Consider the following 20,741-nt stretch of genomic DNA (forward strand, 5'->3'; position numbering starts at 1 on the left):
ATAACACCATAGGTAATGTCTTCATTGTGCCATTTTAAGGTAACACCTTCCAAAATCCACGGACCAGGGGCATTTCTCTGTGCTCTGCGTGAGTGGGAAGAGGCTCATTTTTTTTTGAGCTGGATTGTCTCCCAAGCAGGGAATAGCCACTCGTCAGTCGAGCCTTCTGAGCTGTGAAATGCAGAAGAATTTTCCTTTCAAATTCCTGTTGCAGCTTTTAAAGTTAACCACCATAACGCAAGAAGGGTAGGCAGAGTATACGTCTTTTTGTTTCTGCATAACTGACCCAAACCTCTTCATGAATCCTATTCGTATTCATGAATGAAGGGTCAGGAAGCGGGAGACTGGCTATGTGGCTTAATGTTGCCTATTACATATAACTCAGTCCCTTCCTACCTACCCTGTCACTTCCTGCTGACTTGCTGCCACTTGGGAGAAGTTGCCTCCCAGGTCCCTGGTCCTCGCTGGTCCTCAGGCACTGAGGAGTCTTGCCCCTCTGTGTCTCTGGGTCACACCCGGTGCCCTTGCTACGTCCAGTTTTCCCGCGTTGGTGTAGCCTGTGGTCTCTCCTCCTGGCACGGCCATCATGACACATCTCCCTCTTGCTGCCACCGTCACTGTGTCTGGAAGCGCACGCCCTCCTTACAGGCCCCTCCTTCCACAGTGCGGAGGACCCTCATGGGCAACGTCATTCTTAGTTCTCGCCCCGTGACAGGCCCAGCGCTGAGGAGCCTCGGGAACTCTTGGCATCTCTTTGGATCTCTTCCACCTCTCGCAGGCCACCAGGGTCGAACCTACTGTTTTGCTACTGAGGCTGTGCCACTTTGCCACCGGCCATCCCATGACGCTGGGCCCTGCCCTGGTGCTGGGAGGGGAGTGGCCCCGGCGTCGCTCTGCCTTTGGGGCCCCAAATCTGCGTGGATTATTCTGGAATGAGGGTCTCTGGCAGTCAGCCAGTACTTTATGCTGAATATCACAATCCAAGAACTCAAAAGATAAAAATCAGCGCCTTTCCTGTTTTGGGGACTAACAGGAAAGGTGTAGCTCTCCGAGGGGGCATCCGCCCTCAGCTTGCTTTTATGCGCTTGGCTTGAAACGAAACAAATTTCCCTTTTCTGTCACCAGAGCTGTGTATTCAGTTTTAGTTAAAACGTATATAGCTCTGGTGAGACGCCAGAACAATCTGTGTGTTGATTACACAGGATTTATGAAAACTGTCTCATTATACAGATTTCCCAGGCGTAGGAGCTCCGTTGCAGGAAGAAAGGTCGGAGCAGTGTTTCTGATGCAGGGACCCAGCCTTTGAGGGGGCTCAGCAGCTCTTGCCGGTGCCGCTCCGCCCGGTTTCCCTGTTTGGGCGTCTAGAGGCCGAACGCCCAGAGGAGACCCGCTGACACGTCTCCGCAGGAAACTGGAGCAGTGGCCGAGAAAGACAGTAATCAAAAGTCCCAAAACCACAAAGGGGCCGGTCGCATGAATGTTAACGGATGTGTGACTGCGTCTCTAGAAGAGAAGTCAAGCTTTTGGCCTGTGAGTTTTAATTTAATTTCTGCCTCTTGGCCTTCTCCTCTAGGGAGGAGAGCAGAAGAAAATATCCTAAAATGCAATCACAGCCCTGGCATGGAACAGTCAGCAGTTGCTCCTTTTTGGGTGTGGAACCTGCCAGTGATCACAGAGCAGCGCTCTCAATTCCTCTGAGATTTTCCCCTGACGTGTTTACGTTAGCAACGGGAAAGCATGTTCTTTGCCTTCAACGTGTGTTTTCTTGCGAATATTAATCTATAGGAGGGTCCCAATTCTTTGGCTCTATGACAGGCACCCAGACTGGGGACTATCACAGCACCCACAGGGTAACCAATTCAGAGCAGAATCCCCTCCAGAGGCCCAAGCCCAGAGAGTCACACACAACGCCTGTCCCATGATCCTAGCCACGGCCCAGGCGCCACCTCATTCACTCCACTACCTGCTGGAGCTGCCACAACCAAGCACCGCAGGCCGGCTGGCTCAGACGGTAGAAATGTGCTGTCTCGCAGTCCGCAGGCCGAATGTCTGAGATCAAGGTGTCGGCGGGGTTGGTTTCAGATGAGGCCTCTCCCCGTGGCTTGGAGACGGACATCTCCCTGTGTCGTCATGTGGCCTTCCTTCTGCATATGTCTGCATCCTAGTTTTCTCTTCTTACAAGGACACCAGTCAGACTAGATTAGGGCCAAGCTTAATGATCTTAGGTAATCTTAGTTATATTTTGAAATACCCCATCTCCAAATACAGGCACATTCTCAGGTACTAAAAGTTAGGTCTTCACAAATATCATATGATCTCACCTAGAAGTGGAACCTAACCAACAATACAAAGATGCAAGGAAAATAAGACCAGCAACACTGAAAGGAAAAGAAAACAGAGACAACAGGGAAGGAGGGAGCGCGGGGGGGGGGCTGGTGAAAAGGAAGGGAAGGGGGAAGTCAAGGAACATATAGCAAGGACTCATGGACAAAACCAAAGGGGAAGAGTTGAGGGAAGGAGGGGGCCAGGGAAAGTGGTGGGGGGTAGGCAGAGACAAATGTATTTGAAAAAATAAATTAATTTTAAAAAAAGGTTAAGTTTTCAACATAGGAATTGGGAGACATAACTCAGCCCATAACATTCTTAACTCTTCGGTTTTTTACTTTTATTTGACTCTACTCTTTTCGCTTTCCAATCACTCCCCATTGCTGGCTCTGCTTGCAACCATTCACAATATGCCTTCCAACATGCCTGTTCAGTGGTAAAGGTGACAGAGGTATCCACTGCTCATTTCTGGGTATACTGTCATGTGTCAGTCTGTCCCCAGAGTGCCAGCTCATTCTGCCAGTTCTCAACTCAATAATGAGTCGAGAAATTTGGGGATAACATCTTCTATTGGAACCGTAACTGCCAAATCTATTGAGCAGTCTTAAAACTTAGGTCAGTGTAGACTCCTTCACGGTGGAGCCCAAAGGACCTTCTGTGTTCCTTTGGCTCTTTCTCTGATATTCCCAGATTCTCACACACAAAAACCCCATTATTTCACTCAGAATTGTTTTATACTCCTCAGGTGACCTTATCCCCACTGGCCAGTCCTGAGGTCCTTTCCTCTATGCATGATGTCGGTAAATAGTCACACCCGTCTGGCAGTAACGAGACACCCTCCCCCTCCCCACAGCGGTGCTGTCAGAAGCCTAGTAGAGAGCCAGGACTTTCAAATCACCCAGGCGTAAGCAGGCCACCCCCACTGCACTGTCAGATTTTACCCCCATGTGACAGTGAGGACAGAGCAGCCCCTTCCTCCCTTGATGGAGCAGTGTCTAAGAGAGCCAACAGAAAGTGTATTGGGAACATAATAGACCCACATAAATATAGTCAACTGATCTCTGATGAAGGAGCAAAGACAATGCGATGGAGCAGAGAGAGTCCTTTCAACATAAAGCTCTGGGACAACTGGACATCCACATGCCAAGAATAAATAAATAAACCTAGACACAGACCTTAGATCCCTCACAAAAATTAGCTCAGAATGAATCACCGACCTAAAGGTGACATAAAAGAAAACTATGTGACCCTTGGTATACCAAGGGTTTCTTAGATACAACACCAAAGCCGCAAGCAATTAAAGAAACAACGGAGAAGCTGGACATTATTAAAATTAAAACTTTGTGTTCTGTGAAAGACAATATCAAGAGGATGAGAAGATAAGCCACAGGCTAGGAGAAAATAATTGCAAAAGACACATCAGGTAAAGGACTGTTATCCAAATTATACAAAGAATTCTTAAAATTCAACAATAAGAAAACAAACAACCGATTAAAAATGAGCCGAAGACCTTATCGCATACCTCACCAAGGAAGATGTGCAGATGGCAAATGAGCATATGAAAAGAAGCTCCACGTCATACGTCATCAGCGAAATGCTAATTTAAACAACAAGATACCACCACACACCTGTTAGAATGGCCAAAATCCAGAACAGTGACACCACCAAATGCCAGCAAGGATGTGATGCTGGTCGGAATGCAAGATGGTACAGCCTCTTCAGAAAACAGTGTGGTCGTTTTTTACAAAACTAAGCTTACTCTCACCCTATAATCAGATAATTATACTCTTTGGTATTTGCTCAAGGGAGTTAAAAACAGTCCACACAAAAACCTGCCCATGAATGTTTATAGCAGCTTTATTCAAAATTGCCAAACTTGGAAGCAACTAAGATGTCCTTCATCTTAGTCAGCTGGGGCTTAGTCACCATACAGTGGGTGGTTTATAAGCAACTAAAATTTATTTCTCACAGTTCTGGAGGCTGGAAGTCTGAGAGCAGAGTGCCAGCAGGGTTGCGGTCTGGTAGGGACCCTCTTCCGGGCTGCAGACTGATGACATTTTGTTGTACCCTCACGTGGAGTAAGAGGGCTAAGGAGTTCTCTGACCTCTTGTATTTCCTTTTCCCCCTACAGAAGCTTTATTGGGTTATAACTGACAAATGAAGTATGTATTAAAGGTATAAAACATGATCTTTCAATATACATATCGTGATATGATCACCACAAACAAGCTAATTAATGTATTCATTGCCTCAGAAACTCTCTGAGCAAATTTAAGTAAAACAATAGTTATTAAATACAGTCACCATGCTCTACACTAGATCTCTAAAATGTATTCACCCCGTATTCTAAAACTTTGGATCCTTTAACCAACATCTCCTCCATTCCTACCCCTGCCCCTAGCCCCTGGCAACCACTATTCTATTCTCTTATGAATTTGACTTTTTTTAGATTTCACACGGTCAGTGAGAGCTTGGAGTATTGGTCTGTTTGTGCCTGGCTTATTTCACTTAGCATAGTGTCATTCAGTTCATCCATGTCACAAGTGGCTGGGTTTCCTTCTTTGGTAGGGCTGAATAATACTGTTCTCGATGTATCACATTTTCCTGATCCACGCATCTTTTGATGGGCATGAGGTGGTTTCCCAGTCTTGGCTGTCGTGGGTGGTCTTGTGGCGATCATGGGAGTGTAGATATCTCTTCGAGGTACCGATTTTATTTCCTTTGGGTGGATGCCCGGAAAAGAAATGGATGGATCATACAGTAGTTCTATTTTTATTTTTTTCGGGAATCTCCATACTGCTTTTTTTTTTTATTGGCTATACCAATTTACATTCCCACCACGTGTCCAGCGGTTCCCCTTTCTCCACATCCTCATAAACACTTTATAATAGCCATTCTAACAGCTGTGAGGTGACAGTTTTATTGTGGTTTTGCATTTGATTTGTGACAATTAGTGACATGAAGCACTTTTTCATATACTTGTTGACCATTCATATATCTTGTCTGTTCAGGTTCTTTGGACATTTTTTGATCAGATTGTTCATTGTTTTAGTATTGAGTTTTGTGAGTTCCTTAGGTATTTTGGATATTAACCCCTTAGTGGCTATATGGTTTGCAACTTTTTTTTTCTGATTTTTCCTTCTTGTCCCTAAGGCTGCAAGTCTGCAGACAGACGTCCTTAGAAAGTCAATAAATATTCAGTGTTCATTATTACTGCTTCATGATGATAATGGCAAACATCTTCGTGTGCCTCTTTGGAGGAACTAAGAATAATGTTGGAAAGAACTAGTTTCCAGATATATAAACAGACTGTCTTACATTTAGCGAGAATATGAGAACAATCACCCTCTTAAAAAACATAGATTATGGTATTCATTAAAGAAAACATTCACAGTGCTGGCACTGTGTCTGCGTGGGCCTGCAGGTTCATCAGATGGATGTGGCCAGTGCAAACGGTCTGCTCATCTTCCCAAAAGAGAAATATTGTGAAGGTCAATGTCTTACCTCAGGAATATTTGGGGCCCTTCCATTATAATTAAGAGCTGAAGTTGTCATTCATGACTGTAACAGAAATTGAAAAAAGTTTATTTTTGTAAAAGATACAAATCTAAACTGTAGCATTTCCATTGCTTACAAAGTCCTCATATAGCATATTTACAAATATATAAATATATATATAACATATATACTTACAAAGATACAGAATCACACATGCTGTGTGTGTGAGAGAGAGTGCGCACGCGCACGAGAACCTCATGTTCAGGTCCAGGGTGTGCATAGCTCTAGTTGGCAATGTATGTGGACAGTCAGAAAAAGGCTGGTTGTCCAGCATTTCTCCTGGGTGTGGCCCAGGATTGAAAGGAAAAGGTCCTGGACTAGTTCAGCGTACGAGTAAGTTAAAACAGAATTGGAAACTTGTTTCAGCACCTCAGTCTGTGGGAGATTCCGGTGAGAACTCAACGTTTCCAGTCCAGCAGCATCGTGAATGAACTGAAGGGTCAAAACATGAGCAGAAATCGTAGTTAAAGAGGAGTGATGGGCCTGGGATGTGCATTTCTATTTAATTTGGATGTCTCATTCCTATATAAAATGACAACAGTACACATGAAAATAGTTGTGCAAACATTGTGCAGTAAAAAGCACAATATAAAACTACACTGATCCCAGTGAGGGTGTTGTAAACTCCATGGATGAAGGCAAAGGTCAACAAAAGTGCGACTGTGTAAATGAATCTTGACTGTCTTGAAAACAGTAGAAAGACCTTTCAGTCAAAGAGAAAAGTTCTGTAAAGACACAGAGGCTTGAAACGCCCAGGAGGGTTTAAAAACTGACAACAAATTTGCTTGGCCTAGGAATCAAGACAGGATGGGATGTGGACAACCGGAAATGAGGCAGGGACCCTCAAGTATTGGTCATGCCATTCTGAGAGTTGCGCTTGAAACAAAGTTCATAATGAATGAATGAATGAATGAACGAACCACTTTTTCCACTACTCATACATTAAATCTCAATGTTTAAATATTTCATATTTAATAATTTACTAGTTGGCACTTTGGCTTGTTGGAAAAAAACCGTGTGCTCACTATTTTCTGTACTCTATGTATGGCTAAGCTTTAATCTGTTATGGTCACAGTTAGAAACCTTCTTACTAATGAGCACCAAAAGTTGAGAGTTCTTAAAGTTAATATATAGACAAATGTTCACATATATTTGTGTTTTTCTTTTTTCTTTTTCTAGGGTCAGACATTGTTCAATGGTTAATAAAGAACTTAACTATAGAAGATCCAGGTAAATAAATCATTTTCCCATTGATAGAACTATTTTTTTTGTGGTTTTAAGAAATATGTTTCTCAGGGCTAATATGACAAGCAAGCAAACCTGAAAAATCACAGTTACACTTAACTATGCTTGTAGCATTTATACAGAATTTATTGTAGTCAACGTATATTTATCTGAAATTTATTTAGTATATGTTTACAACTTTTCATGTGTTTAACATTCCATTTTATCAAATTTGATTCAGGTGATTTGCAATTGTTAGAATGGATGAACTATATACATGATCATGAATAATTGAACAAATAATTTATAGTGACTGATCATGAGGTAATGAAATTTCCCTTCATAAGTCACAAATCTCCTTAATTTATAATTTCGCCTTAACTCCGTTTTTGCATGAGGTTTGAAGACAACGTTATCTCCCATGATGCCCACTTGATTATTTTTAATGCTGTGATTTAAGTCGCAGAGTCATCCCACAACGTGGTGGACATTGTGTCTATTCTGCAACACTAGCCTTGCCCCCAGAGTCTGGGAACAGTGTTGCGTGACTTAGAACAAATTCCTACGTATGCGACGTCTACTTAATGACTTTTTAAAAATACCTTGTAAGAGCCTTCATATGAGGCAACCAACTCACATTACTGGAATGACAATAAGGGGTTTTTGTTTTGAGAAGACGCCAAGAGAAGGAAAAAAAGGGGATTATAGTGACTGAGAACGACATGGCAGAGAAAGATGGCAAACCTCTAACCACACAGCCTCCCTCCCTCTGATTAGGAAAGAATTCGGTATGGCTCCACTCCTGCCTTCGATCGCCAGTACACGGGCATGCCAAGTTACTATTTTTCTTCATTTTGAGCTAACCGTGTAAAGCCATGCTATCATAAAAGGTAGCTCTAAATCTAACTGCCTGTGTACATCCGCTGTTCCTTTGGTACATGAGCTTTTAAAACACTAATCTAAGCAGGTCAAACAGAATTAAAACAATTAAGTCAAGATGAAGCCCTCCTGTCGGCATCATATTATTACAAAGGGAGAAGAGGTAATGGCTATTGGGAGAGGAAGCCATAGTCTTACACAGTTTACATCGTAGCCTCCATTTAGTGGCGTGTCTGACTTTATAAACTGTAGCACCAGATGAACAACACCCTGCCCAGCCCCCACCAGAAAACCAGACTGGTACAATCATTAGTAATGAGAAACCTACTGATTTGCAAAGAATATTATTGCTCAACGGGTGAACTTGATTCAAAAGAATACTTTTTGTAAGTTAAAAGTCTATTTCAATGACAACATGAGAAGCAGGGAAATTATACAGATATAATAAGCTAGTAAGACACAATTACTGCTTCTAATGCATATACGAGATTATTATAGCTAGAATGTGTATAAAAACCAATTTTATTTGCTTGTTTAACAGTTGAAAGATGTTTCAAAGCTTCATTTGAATACATATAAAAAGATAAAATCAATCGTATCTGGGAAGAACCATACATATCCTTTAGTCATATTTATGACGGGCTGAAAAATTAGCTTTTGTTTGGTTGGTTGTTTTATTTTTTTTTTAATCAGCTAATTTACCCTCTACAGAGTGAAAAGTTCTACGCTAGATTTTAAGATGTGTAGATTTCAATTGATTATTGCTCTGAAGATATAACAGATTTTGCCCATAGAAAATGAATCAACCTGGCAGCATGGTTCTAATTAAATATGGCCAAGAACAGAGGTGATATTATGAAAGTTACTTTCGTGGTCACAGGGATGAAATTGATCATAACATTTAGAACTGCTCATGAAGAAAGGCTAAATAGTTACTGTAATGCCTGGTCTACTTTTAATCCTGTAAGTTACCTGAACATATTTCAAAATAATAGAGACCCATGCCAGACCCATGCGTTTATCTGGTGGTCGGGTGGTTGTTCGAAGACCTCTGGAGATTACCAAAGTGCTAGATATCGGTGATTTGTTGAAAGAGGGTTGCGTGGCAAGTTGGAAGAAGAGACTAGTACCTTGCCAGGGCAGCAGGTTCTGATGGCCCTTCAGAAAGAGGGGGGAGGGCTGCCTGCTCTTCAGGGTCTTATCCAAAACCAATGAGTCCAGGTTATTTGTACATTTAATATTCAATATTTCATTAATGAGTAGTTAGCAGATTTTCATTTCTATGACAGCAATTCGGTGCACATTTGGCTGGATATTTCTTAGAGATTTTTGGTACTGGTAGACAATCGGTCATGTTGCATTATTCATTTAAAATAAAGCTAGAGCTGGGCCTTTCATTAGAATTTAGGATGATTTTTAGCTGTGTCTATGCACACAGATATTTAACATATTCATATAATACACATGCAGAATTAGTCTAAAACTTTTATTTATTTCTACCTCGAGTCCATTTTCCCATTTTACATTTTTCTAAAACAATTAGTTTCTTCATCACTTATCTACGCTTCTGTGCATTTAACACACACATCGTTACCCTGCGTCAGGCACCGGGAAGACAGGGTGAGCCCTCCCTCCTTGGGTGGCGTCACTCGCCGGCTTCCGGTGTCCCGCTCTCGGCCTCTCTCCTTTCCGCTGCCCACACAGCCAGCCCTCAGTCTGCCGCGATGGCCCTCCACGCCCCAGCTGACCCATCAGTGTCAGCATGTCCAGATTGCTCGCCTAGGTACCTTCCTTTTCTCCATATGCACATGCTGCTGCGTGACATGTGCTAGGGACTCCCAGACATAGAGCTTCCGTGATGACCCCTCCTTGGTGCTCCAGACTAGCCTGTCTGATGCCTGTGTGCCCTCTCTTCTGAAGCATGACCCAAGTAGAGCCCGGATTTACTCCCTCTCAATCCTGCCTCTTCTTATCTTCCCCAGGTCGTTTACAGGGTCGAGTCTTCTATCCAAGAACATGCGGTGTCTTTCCATGTGTTCAAGCTTGCTTTGTGGTCTTTTTGGTGTGTTTTCACATATAGTTTCCTCATATAGGTTTTGCATGTTTCTTATGTGTATTCCTCATTATATTACATTATGTTACTGTGGGTTTTCCTTTCCATCTAATTGTTATTGTATGTACATACAAAATTACTGATTTATTTATGCTAATTTTATATAATACCACTTTACTAAATTTTATTTTTGTTGTATTTTTAACTAATACATCATAAAGCTAGAATACTTCTTCTAGCAGTTCATGAGGATTGTATGTTGTTCAGTTTCTGAGCCCTGGCGTACCTGACAGTAACTTTTGTTGGCTGTGTGTATGTTGACAGTTTGGCTCCATATAGAGTGGGAGAGATAAACTTGCCTCTTTAAAACACTGCAGATATTGAATCTTTGCTCTCAACATTCACTATACAGGCATATATATATATGAAATTTTTATGTGTATAATTTTCCATATACATCTTTTTCACCTGCCTAGGCTCCTATATGTCTTCCCTCCCTTTGAAATTAAAAATATAGGTACTTAATTGCAAGGGGTTTATACATTTCTTTCCTTTTTTCTTTCTTTTTCTTTTTTTTTGGTGTACTTGTATTATCTGTTCAATCATTGAAGTCTGTTGATTCAGGTGTGCTTAAGTTGAAGAAACAATTTCCTGTTGTGTTAATTAAGCCTCATTTTCGAAAATGGGTATAATAATTGTGCCTATTTCATGCTTTCCTGAAAATTAGAGAATTAATATATGTAATATATAGAGCAGTTATTACTGTACCTATTACATAGTAATTGCTCAGAAAATAATAATAATTATAGTTTTAAATGTATTTTGGGTGTTATATCTAATTATTATTTTGTATAACAAACCACCCGCAAAGCAGTGGCTTAAAATAAACAACAGTTCTGTTTAGCTCATGATTCTGTGGCTCAGCTGGTCACTTCCTGGCTTGGGTCCCCTTGGCCGATTCATGCTGGGCTCTCAGCTGGCGGGTGGACAACCTAGGACGTGGGGCATATGTGGTACCTGGTAGGCTGTCAACTAAGTACCTCTCGTCTTCTCCCCTGAGCCCTGCCTTCTTACCATAGTGTGTTTAGGCTTCCAAGCACAACACAAGTTTCTGCTTGTGTCACAGTTACTGTTGTTTTATCTGCCAAGGCAAGTACCACGGCCAAGTTCAGAGCCATTCTAGGGAAGGGCTATCTAAGACCATAGATGTGGAGGGGTGATAACAAATTGGGACCTTTACTGCAACAATCTTTTATATATATATATATTTCTCTGCTTTTCAAAGCTGCCAATTCATAATCTATCCTACTCTCTTTTGGCTTGGGTTTGCAACACTTATCCTCCAGAACATGTGTATTTTTTTTCTTAGTAAACATGCTATCTGTCCGACACCATGCCACATTAAGTATGGCTGATATTTCAGGTAAATTTGGGAGCTTTCATAAGTTTTGCATTCTTCACAAAATGACCAGCAGACATCAGTAAGTCCTTGACCTCAGCCTGCTCGTTTGCAATCCCTGCTGCCTCTCACTGAAGGGGCCACCAAAGTGATGTTAACCAAGGTGGGGGAGGTACGTGAAGACCCTCTCAGTCTTAGCAACAGCTACAATTTGAAGTGAATCTCTCTATGACCCCCGGATATCAGAGAATTTTATGTATTTCTGTGATCCCGGAGCGGCACCCTGCTTTCTCTACCTTTCTACTTTTTTCCATCAGCCTGTGCTTCTTGAGATCCCAGTATTCCTTGAGAGGCATTGGGAATGACTCATGGGCTCCGCAGACAGACTTGAGCTCAAATCCTGACTCAAGTAATTGCTGACTGTGGGGAACTGGGCAAGTTACTTGATTGCTCTTCTTTTTTTTTTTTTTTTCTTCATTAGTAAAATGCTTTCAATACTGTGTTTGGTGAAGCTTAAGTGAGTCAACATGCAAGTGTGCCAAAATCTTGGTTTTATTTTAATCAGGTCAGATTCCTTTGAAACTGTGAACATTTGCAAGCACATTTAAGTAAATTGAATTCTTTATAAATGCATGCAATTTTTATACTAGCTTTCAAGCTCAACCCATTTTATGAAGGCTTCTCTCCATAATTCAGCTCCTTTTGGCATTTCTTTACCCTAAATAGTTACCAAGAATATTTATATTTGATACTACTCAATTTGTTGCTTGATTTTATTATTTTTTATTTGTTTAATTTCGCATGTGTTGGCCTATTACTTTAGTTGAATCTAAACATCATAATGGTAGAGGACAGGCCTACCTGAGGTGACAAGGTCAGTCAGTTTCTGATAATAACTCAATTATTTTTTTAATATGGGAATTCACTGAAGTGGCAAGTTCTGATAAACAATGATTCAGTAAGTACTTTCCTAAATCGATGAGAAGTCAGGAGAAAGAACTTTTAAATGAATTGTTCTATTTTTTCTTTTTTTAATGAATTGTTCTTCATTTAAATCAAACCGGTGTAAAAGAAATAGCCTCAATCAAAATAGAAGAATAAGATTGGGAATAAATATGGATCCAGAATAAAAATTAATTTTGAATAGTTGCCAAAACTTCCTCCTCTGGCAATATTACTCCTAAAAAATACCTGTGAAAAATTGAGATTCAGGCAAGTCAACCAGATGTTTTGCTTACACATCATCATACTGAATTGAATATCTTAACTGTCACCGAATTAATTAAATCAACCCATTGTGCTCACGATTATACGGATTTTGTCATCTGCCTCACAGTCCTGCCACAAATACTGTGGAGAGAATGATCGAGATTCTGTTAATGGATAAATAAAATTTTGCTACAAAATACCTTTGTCTCCCCCCTTTCATGCACCTATCAGAGAAACCATAGCCCGAGGGACATGAGGATATATTAGAGTGGAGAAAATATAGGATGTCTCCTTATCCTTGGCAATGTTTTAGACTTGCAAAGCACTTGGTGCTTTTCCAAACCATTGTTAAGGAGAATTATTTCATCTGATGTCCGTAACAACAGCACAGGCAGCCAGGCAGACATTTCGTTCATTTTATATGAACCGTCAACTGAGAAAACTTATGAATGCCCAAAGTCCGCCAACAAAACCAGGTGAAGGACATACAGCCTTGGTCTCCCCATCGCTACCGTGTGTGCCCGCCCCTTTCTGCACCATTATTTCAGACCCACGGTCTGCTTTTCCATAAAGGGTTGGCAATGAGGAGGGGAGTCTGCACCACCCAGACCAGACGGGCCATTACATGGTGCCTTTTGGAGTAACGCAGTTGATTTCCTTGGATTTGGTGTTATAGTTACCTATTTCACCCTTGGTATATCCTTTATTAGTGCTGTTTTCCATGTATTTCAACTCACAGGTATTACAGTTTAAAAAAAGAGATCTTTCGTGTGTATGCTATTCAAGGTGTTAGAAACAACAGCCTCACTTGTGTGGAGGGAGGGTAGAAGCACCTTGCAGAGTGTAAGACACTCTTGGCAATAAGCAAGGCCCTTCTGAGCCCATAAAACACATTATTATCATCCATTTGGCAAGCTATCATGTCAATGTGAACTAAAAAAATAGTGACCCCTTTATTATTTACTGATTCAGGGCAAGGAGATCATTCTGTGAAAACTTCCTGGGTTCTAAGGCATCATTTAACACTTGGAAGACAACAGGCAAGAAATCACAGATTGCAGCCATCACAATAAGCTCTAACAAGATTGATTAGTTTGACCTAGTTCAAGAGAATAGGTATTACCCAAGCATACATCTCGCAAATGTGCATTTTCTGTTATAAATAATGCCTAAAGGCGAAAAGACTAATAAACTCCTCGTGTCTTTTGGCAACTGCCCCTAACTCATTTTCCTGCCACTGCAGCTGGAGCTTCAGTTACGCATACAGGAGAGCGTATGGGTTGTTCTCGTTATTTTCCCGTGAGATGAGCAAGAGCCATAGTTTTCTTTCTGTATTACTTTCAGAGCATTATTGGTTACTCCTCAGAAGAGAAAAGTAATTGCTTTTGCATATATTACATTCATATCCCAGTTTTGTAAAAATCATGGTAGCTTGTGCATTGGGTATCATCAGGAACCTGTCTTGGGTGGCCTTTGCTCTTTGGGAAGACTCTAGCAAGGTATAAAGTGAAAAGTCTACAAATCTTAAACTAGATATCTCTTATTCAAAGCAGTCAACACAAGCAAACACAATATACCCAGCCTATTGAGATCAACTGTCTCAATTAACTTATTATCTGGCTGCATGTCTTTCTCTTCAGTTCATTTATTTGTTTGTTTAGGTCTTGCATTTGCATTTAAGTACAACACTTCATTATAGAACAGGTGACTGCTGCGGTCATTTGACCAATATAATTATGCCTTCACTTTCCACCATTAAAACTCAAAACCCAGAACGTGCTGAAAAGTCTTCATGAGGTGCGTAAATCAAAGTTCTTGTTGCCAGAATAAGGGTTGTTCCACCCTGCATGTCTGTTGTGGTTTCAGCCACAGACAGGCTGCCTTCCCTGTTGATGGAGGCTTGTTCTGGTTGTGGCTTCTGGTTGCCTTCATCCCCCGCCTCCAGTCTGCATTATTAACAACAACAGAAAAGAACTGTAATACAGGAACCTTAATGAACCGGTGCCCCCAGGTATCATGCTGGATTTGCTCCTTCCTGTTTAATTCCTATAAATAAAAAGGAGACAAGAGAGCTCACAGGTACTGAACACCAACTGTGCGTCAAGCAGGATGCTGAGAACTTGGTGTGCGTTATTGGATATTACAGAAAAAAGAGGGGGACTTCATGCGGTAGATGGTAAATCGGAAAACTAAGAGACAGAACCAGTATGCAAACCCAGATCCACTTGCTCTCAAAATATGAACACTTTCAGATGAAGGCAAAGAGTGAATTTCACTGTCCAGATGGCAGGCGAGAACAGGGTTAAGACGGGGAACTGGGGTTCATGCCTGTGTGTCAGCCAGGATGGCGACACAATGCACTTGTCAGAGATGCAGCAGGTGTCTACTGGTAATGCCAGTTTCTTCTCTTGGTTTGCACTGGCCAGCACATGCATCCCTAAATACCAGCCCCAGAGTTTGGGGATCCCTCTCATTTGTATCTGTTGGATGAATTACTATATATTATCTATTAGACTTGCCAACCATTAAGGGAAATACTAAAAGCAGCTGGGAATCTAATTGGAATTGTTGTCTCTTCTATTGTAAGACTTAACCAGCAAAATGATGCCAGAGTCCAATATATTTTTAATAGTGTTTTAACTCCGGTTGGGAACATTTCCTCCCATAGCAGAGCGATTTCTATCCAGTCCACTAGAAAAACCAAAAATAAAGCCTCTCTTCAGGTCGAATGGAAAAACACAATTGCCCCAAAGATTCGTCTAACTCTTCTGTAGCTCGTTGACCTATTTGCTTTTTTCTTCGTTTTAGGTCTTCATTTTTTATTTTATTACCCTTTTTGTGTAAACGTGTTCCTTTTATAAGCCAACTTGAAATTTTGTGGGGTTTTTTTTTTTGGAAAGAAAGGAAAGGAAGGTAGGAAAGAAGGAAGGAAAGAAGGAAGGGAAAAATTAGAAAGAAGGAAAGAAAAGTAGAAAGGATTTGGTAAGGCTAATAAGACTGAGAGTGTAGCATATCATCTAAAAATAGGCCTGTTCATCAGGATTAACCACTTAGCAAAGGATGGGGAAATAGAAGTGATTATATCTGTTATCCACAGGGAGCCACAGAAAGTAGCGGAAGAGCTGTCTGAAGTCAGTGCTCTTTATCTCTTATAAAAGATAACATAGCATTTTCTATTGCCCATCTAAAGAATGAATTAGGATTTTTCCTCTCTATATTTGAGTTGAAAACAGCGCTATTTGTTCTGTTTCTGTTACATTTCATGAAGCTTTCCTTTTCATTACAACTAAGAACGAGAGGGAATGCTAGCTGCAGTAGTTGAGAAGACAAGACGCCAGGGCTGATAGAAGTTTTGTAAGCTGAATACGACCCGGCTCTAGCACAACGCACCCAGCGCTTCGCTTTATCATCTGATAACCACAAGTAAGGATTACTGCTTTCACAGTGAAAAAGATTAATGTTTTCCCAGTAAAAAGATCACCCTTTTTAGAACAATGAGTCTAAGAAACTCAGTGTAACATATAATAGGACTTTTAAACTTTTAAAAGGCTTCCATAAGCAAGGAAGTCTCCATGTCTGATAAAACTAAATGCATTTTAAAGTTAGCAGTTTTGTATTATAGTTCAAGGGATTGGGGCCTCCCGAATCACCCCTTCTCCCTCCTCCCGCTGTGCTCACTAGTGCCTGCACTCCAAGGCCCATTAGAGAACATTCCGTGGACCACACAGGACTCTGATGAACTCACTTCACCTGAGGCACATGCTCGGATCAAGGTCTGTGTCATCTATTATAAATAACTGCTCTTTTTACTTAAACCGTATTTTTGGAAGCAGATCTGCTAGGTGTCACTTACACTTTGATCCCTACCGAGTGCCCATGGGACGAGGAAGTGTCCAGTTCAGACTGTCCTGGGTTACTTGTGTATTTCAATAAATGTGACATTTAAAAAGATTTTTTTTTTAATTTATTGATTTTTGGGGGTGGGGGAGAGAAAGAGAGGGAAAAAGAGAAATATCAGTTTGTTGTTCCACTTATTGATGCACTCAGTGGTTGATTCTTGTATGTGCCCTGAGTGGGGATCGAACCCACAGCCTTGGTGTAGCGGGATAACGCCGTAACCAACTGAGCTACCCAGCCAGGGCCCACAAGCATGCCGTGTGATTCTTCCTCTGCCGTATTCATTTATGAAAACATCCGTGGTCTGGGGGGCTGTGGGCTTGTGTGTGTACAGTGGTGGACACACTGCCGCTCTTCCTGTCTCTGGCAGCTCCACCTGTGGACCCTTGGCCTTCGCTAAATGACCTGCCAGGTCTTCCTTGGCTGTTTCCTCAGGTATCTCCTACAGCTTGGTAGGCGGTTCAATAGACCTTGCTTGGGGATAGATGACAGCTGTCACATGAAGTACCTTAAAATGCACATTTTGTTTCTTAAAACATTTTGAATGATTAAAAAATCAATATAAATCCAGCATAGGTAATTTGGGAAATATGGGAAAGATAATAAGGAGAGTAACAAGCACTCCGGGAACCCACTAGGAGATCGTCCTGGGGAAATGCGGCACTTCCACCCAATCTTCTGTGAAGGCGTGAGCTCTCAGCTTTATTATTATTGGACTGTGTCCCACTTAATTCCTTCCTCTCCTCATGTCAGGTAGCATCTTTGGGCCTCTCATGAACAGCATCATATGTCCCTCTGCCCCCGCCTGTCTGTGGTGCCCAGTCCTTGCCACTGCCTCCACTGCCCTTTTAAGCAGTGGGATGTGCCAGCACAGTGACCCACTGCTGCCATCGCTGTGACTTTAGCCAAGGGCATCACTCATTCCGGGAATGTTCCGAGCCGGTGTACCTTTTCGTAGGCTTCCCCTTTCATCTCCAGACTAACTATTCGCAAGATGTTTTTGAGCCTCAAGATCAGTAGCAGGAAAACGCATCCCAGAGGGTAATGGTCGCCCCTGTCACAGTCCAGATCTGTTCTCGAGTCCTTTGGCATCCACTTTCCTGTTGCCTTTCCCACATCTGCGGACAGGGACTCACATCCCCAGCACTGAAAATCTTCCAGGTGTATTCAGGCCCAGAGCGTGGGCTAAGCTCACTCGGAGAAAAGGGTAGCATTTTCCTTCTTCCGACTCTTTTTCACCGTGTCCGAATTCTTCTATCTGACTCTTTCACGATTGACTTCTCCCAAGGACATGTTGACCTAATACAGCCCCTGTTGACAGGGGTATAGACTGTCCCTCCACTGTCACATGGTGGTCTGACTTCAGGACATTCCCCACAGTCAGGGGCACGTATTTATTTGAATGTTAGCTTTGTAAACAGAAGGACTTCGTTGTGCCTTTGCTCAGTCTTTGGCTCCTGTAGTGTGTGCCTGGTATACAATGGACGTTCAATAAATATTATTGAATTGAATATACTTAACAAAGAAAATATCAACATAAAATAGGCTGTTTATATCTTTTCTATTTCATTTTAAGTTACATAAGGTACATTTCCACATGTGAAAGGTCCTACCCAGACCTCCCCGTGGCCTTCCATGACACAGAAAGTGTTTAGTTGTAGAACAGAAGATGAAACTTCCCAGGGTTACTAATCCATAGGTTTCAAATAATTTATTTTTTTCATGCTATAATAGATATTATTCAGCTGCAGGAAAATGCCCAAAAGGTTCTGAAACAGCCTAGGAAATTTGCTTTTATGGAAAAATGAGTTTATGAGCAAATAGAAGCTCCAATTAGAAACAAAACATGATTTATTGGTTGAAATATTGCAGCACTCTGGAAAACTAGCAAAGGCATAGCAAGGACATAACAAGAATCTCATAAACATCATGAAAAGACAAATTCATCATTTGGAGATTTATCTCTATGCCTAAAATAGTATCACACTAAGTGAAATAACAGCTTTACATTATGCTTTTTTTCCTGAGATTTTCAAAAATTTTAAAACCATTAAACAGCATCCAGATACCTGCAGATATTCTATCTTTTCTAAAATGACTCAAGGCTGGACCACTTACTCCCAGCTTAGCAAAGAAGAAGTTATAGACATTTCTTAAAGTTCAGGGAAAGTAAGTAGGTTAGCTTTTCCAGAGTAACAGATTTATGTTGGTGAATTATAGGAGGTAAGACAAAGATGGCGGATGTTTGGTTCACACAAAGCCCTACCCAGTCTGATGTGCAACGAACAGCCATTATGGAAGGAGGACGTCTTGTTCTTCCACAATAGGTCCATTTGCGGTGCCTTGCCTTTTTATAAACATGCGTCCTAAGTATTATTAATGCTTTCCAGCTCTCAACCATGCCCCCAAACTTGACAAATATGCCTAATTTACTAACAGATGTGCAATGGCATCCTAATAAATTTTGGTCACTGATGCAGTGCCATAAACAGGACAAAAGTGTTCAAAGTATGAAAGACTTTTTTAAATCCTCACCTGAGGACATGCTTATTGATTTTTAGAGAAAGGGGAAAGGAGGGAGAAAGAGAGAAACATCAAGGTGAGAGAGAAACATCAACTGGTTGCCTCTCATAAGTGCCCCCTCCAGGGACCAAACTCACAACCTAGGCATGTGCCCCAACTGAGACTTGAACCTGAGACCTTTTGGTTTGCAGGGCAATGCCCAGCCAGCTGAGCCACTCTGGTCAGGGCTGGAAGACTTTTTAATCCAATACCTTAACTTGCCTTTGGTCACACCCCCACACACACCAAGCCCTTCACTAGGGAAGCAGGAGCAAGCAGTTGATCATTAGTTTCTGGCAGCTGCAGGCACCTCCTCACTGGCATGTCTGAGGAGGAGGGGCTCATGGCAGCTGCTTGTCACGCCTGTGACCATTATCCACCTGCACTTCCTGCCTATTTTGTCCCGTGTTCACTCTTTGTACAGGCTCGCTCACTCTGAGAACATCTTGGGAACATGGCTGGCAGGGGCTGTGTTTGTTGGTGGGGTGGAAGTGAGGCATCTTAGCAGACAATGGCTCTCAGGCACAGGATATCACAGGGAAAAGGTTGCAAGGAAAGAGGCAGTGATGTGAACAGTTTAAAAATAAATGACGGCACAGAAATATAGTTATTGCTTGGATTATGTCATACAAATGAGGTAAAACTCATCATCTTAAAAAAGACCTCTGTTGAATGTGGTGTTCTGTGAGCAATGACGGTAGAAACCTGGAAGAGAGTTCATTAAGAAGCACAGAGGTTCTAAAAGAGTTAGGAAATAAACACATGAGAATAATAAAATAAGGCTAAACCATTTTGTCAGAGATGCAAAAATAAGAGGAATTTAATGCCTAAGCCTTTTCAGCTCCACCGTGTTGAATCAAATGGTGACCTCCTGGATGTTCAGGAAGACAACGCAGCCAAGTTTTAGGCTGCACCTGAGACACAAGGCAACGGAAATGAGTCCGAATGGGAAAATTATCAAAAGCCCATGGGGCGTCAGGGAAGGCAAAGGGCTGTCTTTTTTCCGAGAACCCTTTAGAAACAGATTCAGTATTTCCTCATCTCTGATGATCAAATGGTAAACGGAGTGTCTTGGGTGAAAGTAAAATGCCCACTTTGGTCTGTTACAGAGTAAATAGCCTGAAAACCCGCCCTGCCATGTGAGGAGGTGATGAATGAGGCCATTCATACATTTAGCACATTTTTAACATGCGCACACAATGTGCCCACTCCGACTTCATGGCTACCCTGCTCTCAGGCAAGATAGACGTGGAAGAAACCATTTCATCCACCGCAGAACACTCAGCCGATCCGACTCACAGATACTCTCAGTTCCTTTAAACTTGTGTTTCCAATGGCCCCACCAAGAGAGTTATGTCTGTGTTGGGTCAATTTTACTATGTGCCTGTCTCTAGCTGAAACTGTGAACATGCTATCGAAAAAATCACTCAGTGCTATAGAGTATCGTTACCAAGGCGCCCTGATTTCTACATCTCTGAGTCTGTTTCTGTTTTGTTTATTTTGTTCTTTAGATTCCACATATATATAAAACATACAATATTTGTCTCTCTCTGTCTGACTTGTTTCACTTAGCATAATACCGTCTAGGTCCATCCGTACTATCGCAAATGGTAGGGTTTCATTCTTTTTTATGGC

General features: G+C 41.7%; 1 protein-coding gene across 4 annotated transcripts in view; it reads left to right on the forward strand.

Annotated features, from left to right (window-relative positions):
* The window catches only part of RGS7 (regulator of G protein signaling 7), a 289,476-nt gene that overhangs the window by 189,553 nt on the left and 79,182 nt on the right, over positions 1-20,741 (forward strand). For all 4 annotated transcript variants that reach the window (XM_054576712.1, XM_054576713.1, XM_054576711.1 and 1 more), the window contains one exon: positions 7,063-7,113. In XM_054576712.1, the coding sequence (XP_054432687.1) occupies positions 7,063-7,113 (51 nt within the window). The remainder of the gene's footprint in view (positions 1-7,062; positions 7,114-20,741) is intronic.

This window comes from Pteronotus mesoamericanus, unplaced genomic scaffold (assembly GCF_021234165.1).
Source record: "Pteronotus mesoamericanus isolate MK-2021 breed Mesoamerican mustached bat unplaced genomic scaffold, CSHL_Meso_final contig_347, whole genome shotgun sequence".
NCBI classification, from domain to species: Eukaryota; Metazoa; Chordata; class Mammalia; order Chiroptera; family Mormoopidae; genus Pteronotus; species Pteronotus mesoamericanus.